The sequence below is a fragment of the Fulmarus glacialis genome, unplaced genomic scaffold (genome assembly GCF_000690835.1).
Source record: "Fulmarus glacialis isolate BGI_N327 unplaced genomic scaffold, ASM69083v1 scaffold14485, whole genome shotgun sequence".
Taxonomy (NCBI): Eukaryota; Metazoa; Chordata; class Aves; order Procellariiformes; family Procellariidae; genus Fulmarus; species Fulmarus glacialis.
This window is the reverse complement of record NW_009211263.1, coordinates 6,643-17,086: the sequence shown is the minus strand read 5'-3', so window position 1 is coordinate 17,086 and position 10,444 is coordinate 6,643. Positions and strand designations below refer to the sequence as shown.

At 37.0% G+C, this 10,444-nt stretch overlaps 1 protein-coding gene across 1 annotated transcript; it reads left to right on the top strand.

Moving 5' to 3' along the window:
• The first annotated feature begins 5,567 nt into the window (after positions 1-5,567).
• On the top strand, positions 5,568-9,198 carry LOC104076569 (eukaryotic translation initiation factor 3 subunit H {ECO:0000255|HAMAP-Rule:MF_03007}). Its single transcript, XM_009577484.1, has 3 exons — positions 5,568-5,731; positions 7,229-7,328; positions 8,742-9,198. The coding sequence occupies exons 1-3, from the start codon at positions 5,575-5,577 to the stop codon at positions 8,893-8,895; spliced, it is 411 nt and encodes a 136-aa protein (XP_009575779.1). The 5' UTR covers positions 5,568-5,574; the 3' UTR covers positions 8,896-9,198.
• Positions 9,199-10,444: the final 1,246 nt, after the last annotated feature.

Below are 10,444 nucleotides of genomic sequence, written 5' to 3'. Positions count from 1 at the left end.
AATTATATTTGTATCTTCACAACTGGAATTGTTATCAATAGATGCAGTCATTGTGATTCATAGTTTTTTAGACAATTAATTGAGATTGTGTGTGTGGAGGGAAACGAATTAATCTGTTGTCTCCATAATTCTCTGTGCTTAATTAAATTAAATAAATCAATTTTCCTTCTTTTCAAATGCATACGCTGGTCCTTGAACTAGCATCTGCTAACTTGTTTTAGTCATTGAAGATACTGTCTGAAGCATACATGTGGTTTGGCAAAGCTTAATATGTATAGAAAAAACAGAATTTTTTGTGCTGCTAAAAAGTACCATGTAGTGTGTAGCACTTGTTCAGTACGCATGCTACCACATGGTAGCACTTCAAAAGAGCCAAATTATTGCCTTAAAAATACTATCCACGTAGTAGTGGTGCTATAAAAGGAATATTTTAGCTGTTTTTCAATGTAGTTTGACCAGAATAACCGAAATTTGCCATGTTCATGTTGCCAGTTAAATTCAGAGAAACGTTAGTGTAGAGGCTGGATGCTGTTTCTTCTGGTGGACTTTGTGTCCCTTGGAAAGTATGCCCAGTCTTGAGTAAATTTTAGTTAGTGACAACACTAAGTTTTAGTTCATCTGTCTTCTGCATGCCCAAGATTCTGCAGGGAAACAATATTCGTCCTCAGATACTCCAGAGAGTCTTTTTGAGGAGGCTGTTGTAGGTGAGGGAGTACTAAAGGTCTACCTTGTTCTTGAATCAGTGACCTGCCCTCATGAAGACATGTGTAACTTCTGCTGTTTGAGTTCATAGTTTAAGGACAAATTTGTGAAACGTGAGTCAAGACAAACACCTAATTGTGAAATCCAGACTGAAGGCTATGCAGATGTTAATGGTTCGTTGCATAGAGTTGGTTGTTACCTCCTTTGGTAGTGCTGCCTGTGTCCAGCGCACGCTGCAGCGAGCTGGGTGAGCAGCATCGTAAAACCAGTCTACAGCACGCGGTACTGGGTATGAAGCTCTTCCACTGTGGTGGGGCTTGGCTTTTTAGGAGACATGTTGGTTGCTGCTCTTAAAACCAGATTTCTTAAGGCGTATCAACTTAAAATATGTTTTGGAAATTAAGGCCTTGAGCATCTGAGGTGCCGTCAAACGTATTGCCTCCAGGCCATCTTTGATCAGGGTTTCACATGTCATAATATTTACCAGCAGTCTGAATGTGGCCAGGCTGAAATGCATCTCATCTGATGGTAATGATAACTATTTAAGGACTAAATTTAGGCAACACGTACATTGATATGTGACCTCCTGAGAGCTGGATTTTAATGAATTGTTCATAAAGAAATAAAAATAATACAATTTTAGTGATAAATAAACTTGCATCATGCATCAGGTTGCTACAGGAACACTCGTTTTGGAAGCGTTTTAGAAATAAGCTGTTCTTTCAAGAAGGATGTGAATTTGCCAGTTTGTAAACTCTGGTGTCTTAGATTTGTTTGCATTTTAAAATCATCACATGGGCCTTTTTTTCCTTTTTTCAGTGCTTCAGTTGATTTGACCTATTCTTAAATTAGGTTTTCAAATAGTGAAGTTATTGACCGAGGATATTTTAAGGTATTTAGAGAACGTGGCTGAGTTGTTCCAGTGTTGAACGGGTCATCACATTAGTGTTAAGTTCTTGGCCTTGTCTCTGATTTATTATATAATTTTGGGTATGTTATTTTCTTATTGGTAAGGTAGGGTATGTACCTCCTGTATGTTGAAGCCCAGATCAAGTTTCTAATGTTGCCAGTACTTTTTAGAAAAAGAAAAAGTGTTTATGTTATTTTAGTATTTTCTTTAATCTTTTACAAGAAGTTTGTTAAAACATAGTTGAATTTGGGGGAAAAAAATACCCACCAAACTACTGTAAGGTTTACTGTTTTCATTCAAGGGATTTTGTTAGTATAAATCCTCACAAGTCAGTCATATTCAAGCACAAGCACCATACTGTATAGTTTTGTACTTTTTCTGCTTTAGACAAATTGTAACAACACTTTCTAGCTGCATTAATCCCCCCTCCTTTTGTTTCCAAACTAACAAAAAAATTGCCATTTTAGAGGAAGGAGGTTTTTTTTAATAATAGCAAAAGAGGGACTCTTCTGTTTAAAAAAAAAAAAAAAATCCACCCCAGAGAGGTGCTTAGGAGATGCATGATGGCTCAGGAGGCAGAGGCTGTGCATTCTCAATGCAGGAAGCACGCTGAGAAGCGCAGGCATGTCTGTTGGCTTTCCTCATCATAAGGACACTCCTGAACAAATAATTTGCTTAAAAATGTAGGTACACTGTTCAAATGTGGGGGAGAGGGGGGAAGCACCCTGGTCTGGCTGTTCCCCTGCCCTTTTCCTTGCTCACCTCAGTTCTGGGCACTTTCAGACTTAGTGGCACTTTTCAGTGGCACCTTTGCAGCGTAGCTTGGAAAGGACTATGACTTGAAGCAGTGAACTCCTTGTTAGAAGAAGTGCGTGACCATCCCAAGTCCTAGCAGATTGAGGACTGGGGGGGGGAGAGCTCTTGTCCAGTCTGTGCTAAACTTCTAGGTAGAAAGATGATGTTCTGTAGATTGGGCAAAAGATGTAAACAAACAGTGGTAACAATATCAACAAAAGCAACTTGGCGGCTGTTACCCATTTGTGCAAGTTGGCAGCTTGTTGGAGCTATCTAGCTACTAATACGTGTTATAAAATATATATGTTTGGTTAAAAGAGTTTCCATTTCTCCCTGGTGGGGACTGCATCATGTTTTAATTTTTGCAGTTGTTTTCCCAAGGCAGAGATGTTAGCTATTGATGCTTTATTGGTTCTTTGAGATTTTTCCGCTGTTGCCTTCATTATCATCTAACTGCTAACAGTCATGAGAGGAGGAATTGCTGACTTGAAATCTGGATGGTGTTCAGTGAGTCCTTTTTCTTTTAGACGATATCACTTACACTTACTTTCAGTATTTGGTTATACCATGCTGGTTATACCATGTTTAAGAAAAGAAGTTGTCCTGGGACTTGGTTACTAGTTACCTCTCAGATGAACTCTTAAAAGAGTGTGATATACCTTTATTCAGGTTAGTAAAAGATCTGGATGTTTTCTTAGGGTATTCCCTCTCTTTAACATTACACCTCTTAAGGGAGAAGTTATCTGAATGGGTCAACCACATGATTTCATAGGAATCTCTATATAAGCATCTTTTTCCCATCATTACATGACAACCTCTGCTTTGACAGTGTCCTCAATTACAAGAGAATTGCCACTGCAAGGAGCAGTCTAGCTCAGCTATTGAAAAATCCACATTTAACTTCATTCTCAAAAAATGTTTTATCTCTTTCAGCTGCTTTTGAAAATCCCTTTCTAGTTTTTCCTTTTCATGACTTCATTTGGCTAGAAAGGATCTAACCATAATTTCATGTTTTAGCACGTTGTAGCACGTCATGTCAAAAGCAAGTTTTACTTGCTTTCCACATAGATATGACTTTGAAAAGCTTCTTTTAACCAAAACAGTTTATTCTAGCTACATTTAATAAATGGATCGTATGCTTTTTTCAATTCAAAATCGTGGTCACAGCAGGATTCTTTTAGTTTGTTCTGGGGGAGGTCTGTGTTCTTTATGTTTTAATTGTAAAATTTAGAAACTTAACATCTTCCTCCCAAAAAAACCCAACAAAACCTTTAAGTTTAAGGACTGAGCTTCTTTGTCAAGCTAGATCTTAACTTTGCTTTTGTGAGAAATCTTTGTTGAGATGCTACCTGCTAAAGCATCGGGGCTGCTGTGTAAGGAGCATGCTTGAAACTGGCCGCTCTTTCTGGAAGTTGTGCAATGATTAAATTTTATTTTGATAAAAATATTGTAATTTATTTTGGTTAAAATTTATTTTGATCTGGCAAGGGGAAACGTTTTCATACTGACTTTAAAATAGCTGTTTGATCAGTTCTGCTGGCTGTCTGTACTGAAGAGTGTAGTGGCATCTTTAGATTTGCCTTGGTTTAGAGACAGCCAAATGGTGCAGGCCTTTTTTTTGCTTGCAGTGTTGTTAGGGGATTTCAGACTGTAGCCTGGATGGTTTTGCTGTATTAGTTTCGGGGTGCTGTATTATCATGGTGTCCTGGGTGAAACACAAATTGCAAGTCATTTCTATTAAGATATTATGAAATAGAATGCAAACATCAACATATGCTGATGGAAAAAGTCTGCAAGGGTTTATATAAGTGTACGTAGATTACTTTAAAAATACAGTCAGTAAGATATGGCATTTTAATGAAAAGGGCCAGCAGACTGCAGAATGTAGTTTGTGCTGTAAGGGTGATAAGTTGGAAAAATATTTGTCCAGTCTTGAAAAATGTCTCCTCGTATCTTTAAAGAATATGGTTGGATTTTTTTTTTTTCGCTTGAAAGGATGTGAAGTGGGGTCTGAAAACGTAGCACATTCTGTCCTCTGATTAATTTATGTTGCTTTCTTTTATAATGAATATCGTATTTTCATCTGCACAAGGGGAAGCCTTGAAAAAAATTCACAAAAATGAATGCATGGGAGGGAGTTGTTTTTTATCTTTGTAAATTTTGCAGCTGCAGACAAAACTTAAGGGTTGTGTAGTGTTGTTGCATTTGATTTCCTATCAGGTGGCTGTGAGTGTTGGTTCATCGGATAATTACACTGAAATCTGTTTCCTTAAATGTAACCAGCAGGCACACTGTCTGTCTGTTTAAAAGGTCTGATAAGTGATAAGGTGTGTTGATCTGCTCGATAGGATTATGTTAAACATTCCTGAACAGAATTCTGTTCCATCAAGGCAATCTGTTTGAATGAAGCATTTAGTAGAAACAGAATTTATGCGTTGGTACAATGAAACATTACAGCTGTTGGTGTAAAAAGCCTGACAAAAAATGTTCTCTACTGTCTAAGGAAACTTACTCTATATAAATATGTGCGTGTATTATGTATAATATATACATACATGCATACTTACGCATTTATATACATCTAAAAATAAAGAGTGTTGAAAAATTGAAGATAAATGCAATCAAAACTATCTGACACCTATAACTGCTGCTCCCCCAAACTCTAATACGGAAAATGTGGTTTTACATTGTGAAAAAGACATAAATAGTTTATCTTCTATTTCATATACTCATTAAATAATTCTCCTTTTGATTCCAAAAGTTACCTAATTCCAGACAGTGTTACAACTTAAATCACAATATTTCTTTGTTACTAAATGGTAAAATGTTACTGCTTAATGAAACCCAGTATCAGAATTTTTTTTTATGAATGAGCAAGGTAATACACACTGTAAATGACATGTAACAGTTTGTTGATAACTTTAGCAATTAACTGCAGCTGAAAAAAGTCTGCTTACTCAGGCTAGTCTTACTGTCATTCTCTGAGGAAGCTCTGGATTTTCATGAAGACAGTCCAGCAGTGAATAAAGAAGCTTCTACGCAGTTGCAAAAATGAAAATAAAATCAAATACAATTTACTCATTTAGCATCAAGCTCTCTCGAAATAGTACAGATTGTGTAAGTTTACTTTTTAAACATACTTTTTATTTATTCTAGTTCAATACCAGATGGAAATGATGCGAAGCCTTCGCCACGTAAACATTGATCATCTTCACGTTGGCTGGTACCAGTCCACGTACTATGGCTCTTTTGTCACTCGTGCCCTCCTGGACTCCCAGTTCAGTTACCAGCACGCAATTGAGGAGTCTGTAGTTCTCATTTACGGTTAGTATGAGGTTTCCTTTATTATTCTTTTCCCCTCTTAATATTATTACTACTATTTTTGTATTCTGTCTTTTGCCTGTAAGAGTAGCCTGGCAGGCCTTTTCGAGTAAATACCAACCCTGTGTCTACGCCAGCCTCAGCAGCAGCTAAGTCTAGACAGGGTTTCCTTCTTTCTGTTTATTTTTCTTGCTATCAGAGCCCTGATGTGTACGTTTTGGAATGCTGGAGTAGCTGCTTCATTTTTATTCCTTCATCTCCCCTCCCTCGTCGAAGGGGCTGGTGGAACCCGACCAGATGTCTAACAAACCCCGCTTGCTAGCGTGTCTGGCTCCGTACGTGACTGACCAATCATCGCACGAATTGCCAAGTTTTTTTTTATACCTCTGACAGAAGCATACAAAACCTGGACTGTTTCTTAGCACAAAGATTTTTTTCTTTTCTGCCTATTTAATGGTGTTTCCTCAAGCTCTCCAGACCAGATGTTCTGTGCTGTATCAGAACCATAGGCAATTTAACAGCTTTATAGCCTCCCCCTCCCCAAACACTCACAGTTTGCCATATCTGGCAGACTTGCATATAGTTTCCAGCTGAGAAGTAAATGTAACGTCCTGAGTATCTGTCAGAAAAAATACTAATGAATACGATCAATCTTATGAGCTGCCCCAAAATTGTTTCAGTATGTTAACAATTGGATTACAGTAAAGAACAAGTTGTTAAAGTATACTTATATTGGCTGGAAACATTGCATCATCAGACCTTGATGAATTTTCCACTTGTTTCAGTCTATTTTGGTTTTCATTTTATCACCAATTGCTAAAAGTTTTACTGTGTTAAGTTTCAGACAACATGAATGTTAACAGAGCTTTTATTCTCATGTTGGCATGCTTCAGCCGTTATCATGCTGCAAGTGTTAAGCTTCTTTGTCCTAGGAATGTAACAGTTTGTTTAGAAAATTTCCCCCTAAATTCAGTAGAGTATGTCAAGGCAAAACTAATCTTTTTATATACCAGTTGAATTGTTATGCACAAAGCAGCAGGGCAGCTTGATCTGAATTACCTTATTGCTACTCTAGAATTACAATTTTTTTTTTGATAAAATGTAGTTTAATGAATATTTTAATTTACTGCATAATGACTGGAGGGAAAAATCTTTATTTAAATGAACTTACATAAGTTCTGTGGATAGTTCATATGAAAGAAAAGAAAACATGAATTAGACCTTTAATGGGGAAATCATGTTGTGAGTAGAATGGGTCTAGATCCCCCATTTCTCCAAGTTAAGTTTATTAATTAGCTTCACTGGATATAGTTGGATGTATTTTACATTTCAGTACAATAGATTTACTTCTGCTGTAGTGTCTTGTCTGTGTTGGTTGTCTTAATTCTTTTTAGTAGGACTACTTATTTATTTTCCTCCTATTTATGTCATTCAGATATTTAAAAAAAAAAAGGCAATCTGGGGTTAGTAATAATACATTTCCTCCATTTTTAATTATAGATCCCATTAAGACTGCCCAAGGGTCTTTGTCACTAAAGGCATACAGGCTGACTCCCAAACTGATGGAAGTTTGCAAAGAAAAAGACTTCTCTCCAGAAGCGTAAGTACCTTAAAAGACTGTTTTCTTATAGGTTTTGCTGGATTCTTTGGGAGGCAGAAGGGTACACGGGGTGATGAAATATTGTATTTTAAAATCTCATGTAATAGTGTGTGCTGGGGAAACTGCATATATATGGGTAGCGATAGACGTGCACTGATACAGTGGGCTGAGAAGGCATGAAAGTCTGTCTTTGGGCATCTAAATAAGGGCTGAAGTGGTGGAACTTGAACTGATTTTGGAGATGCTCAGCGGGCTGCCTGTAAGGACCATGGTGAAGATAGCTGTATCTGGGAACAGAGTCAAAAATATAAAAAAAGAAGTGGAGAAGGGGAAATAGCTGGTCTGTCTTTAAGCTTTTTTTTTCCAGAAGGAAAATTGAACAGGTATTCTGGAATAGCTGTTCATCTGTATTTATTCCAAATTAACTCCCCCGTGTGGACACAGTATTCTGGAGTAAAGCAGGATAATTACTCTGTTTCAAAAGATTAGACGCTTGTAATAGATGTAGGCCTTAGCTGTCATCTTTTTCCTCAAACAGCTTGGTGTTCAACAGCAAAAACACGAGCACTTGTTAAACTTTCTTCATTGAGGAAAATCGGAATCTTTTCATTGCTTGGTGTCTAAATATAACATTTCCATGATGAACAAACAATCTGTGCTTAGTCAAAAAAAAAAAAAGGGGGGGTGGGGGTGGCGAGGCAAAAAGCAAAAGTTTTTATTCCAAAACCCAATATGCATACAAAGAAGTTAAGGATGTATTTCCTTAGAAACTTACAGATCATGTCTTTATTTCCAGATTTTATTACAGCTATTACTGTCTACTTTATAATAAAGCAATAACAATAGTTTTTATATGTATATTGTAAAAAAACATACACTGGAAATTTATATTTTAATATCCACCATGGAATTTAATTATTCCAAAACACACACTATTTTGTCAATCTAATTTTTGGTCAGTAAAAGTTTTAATTATTCAGCTATTGGGGAAACTGTTTTTCATTGTAGTAGTTATGATTTTAAACGTATTTCAGTGTCATGTGGTAACTAACTGTTCACTTCTATTTAAGAAACCCTGATGGCAGGGAAATCAGTAAAATATTTTGGAAGGGGCAGAGTTAATCCTGTCAGTACAGTCTTTTGCTGGAGGCTTTTTCATGTAAGTAATGTATTAGCAAGCAAAGCGGCTGCTTGACTTCTGAGAGTTTTTCCTAGAGCAGCTTTTCCTAGTCTTTGTAAACGTGAGGTTTTGCCATGCAAATGCTCTTTTACCAAAACTTAACTCTTGTTTGTGGAACTATTGAAAATCAGGAGTTTTTACAAAATTGCCAATTGTTGTTGGAGCAACAATTCAACAAAAAGAACAAGAGAGTTACTGGTTATATTAATAAATTTTTTTTAACTTTTTTACAGCCTGAAAAAAGCAAATATTGCTTATGAAAACATGTTTGAAGAAGTGCCCATTGTAATTAAGAATTCATACCTGATCAATGTGATGTTGTGGGAACTGGAAAAGAAATCCGCAGTAGCCGATAGACATGAATTGCTCAGTCTGGCTAGCAGGTAAGTACTTGTTACAATAATGGATGTATTTTTATTCACTTTCCCAAACCACAGTTTAACACCTTGGGTGAAATCCCAGTCTCATTACAGTCCATGGAAGCTTTGCCTTGACTTCTAATGGGGTTAAGACTTTACCCTTCATGTTTTTTTGCTGAAGGAAAAACTGAATGGTAAAACTATAGCATTAGATTCAAGGACTACATTCAGTCTGTAATCCGCATATACCTGTACTGCTTGGAGTGTATAACTTTTTCAGGAGTGTATATTTCTTCAAGAAAATACTGGCATTCAGAAAATTCAGGTAAATAGATCTGAAAATAAAAATTGGTGTTGTTAAATATTCCTTAAGTAATTCTATAAATTGTTTTAATAAAAAATAAATCGCATTTCTTGTACTTTGGTGGAAGGATGCATTTGAAAATAAAACAAAAAAATAAAGCCTCTGTCTGAGAAACTGGCAAAAATTATCAGACTGATTGTCATGACAGCCAGCATTCATGATGTCAGAAATTGTTTAAGAGTTTCTAGAATGGTCTTCTCATAACTCTATCTAAGAATAACTTTTTGTTCTTGTAGCACTTTGCCCTGAAAATACCTTTATGATAACAAAGCAGGCATGACCTCTAGCAGTATGATCAGAAATTTGGTGGTGCTTAAATCTTACACAACACAGAACAGTTAATTGGATTATTATTAGGCTGGCCAAAATAACCAGATGCACAAAATGATGCAGTATCTTGTTGCATGTAGAAACTGAGATGTATTCACTAATAGGTTTTTGGGGTGTAACGCTTTATTTTTACGTCAAGGTATTGTCTGCCGAGATTCTGATCCCCTCTGACTCTGACAAGGAAGTTAGCTGAATACTAGTGGCCTCTTTTCTTTTTCCTTTTTTCCATGCACGCCCCCCCATCATGTAAGGCTGTTGTTAATGGATCCATATTGCTAGTGGTCCATATGTTGCCTGCGTTAGCAGAAATTTTCCACTCTATTTTCTTTACTTGAGCTTATGTGGATGTATTGAGGATTTGATAGCTTTTAGAAAAACTGGTCAAGAGAGAACAGGTAAAGGGTTGAACACTGCCAGGGAATTTACCAGTGTCACAAGAGATGCTTAGTCAATAATTCTGTCCAGTAAAGTTGTGACTTTGTACCTTGGAATTAACGAAGTGAAGAATTTTTGCCGAGATGTTCAGTCTGCTTGACCTTGCAGGCTTTCTGTCAGGCTCTTTCCTTGGTCAAAGATCACAAAGCTTTTACCATCTGAGGAGAGAGGGTGGGCACTGGGTGTAGATGACAGTGATTCCTCATGAGCTCTACCACTTTCCTGGGAAAAGGAGGACCGTGCTGAGGATGCAGGAGGTTTCCAGGTGACCTGACAGCATTGCCTTTGATTGTTTCTATGGGTTTGCTCCTGTAAAAAGGGTTGGAATTACCCAGCACCCTGGATCCTAGCACGGGCTGCTGCTAGTCTCGTGATACAATCCTGGAAATGGAAATTAATTTGAACAGATCACAAACCACAGTTGAAGTTTTTCATCAGCTTTACATCT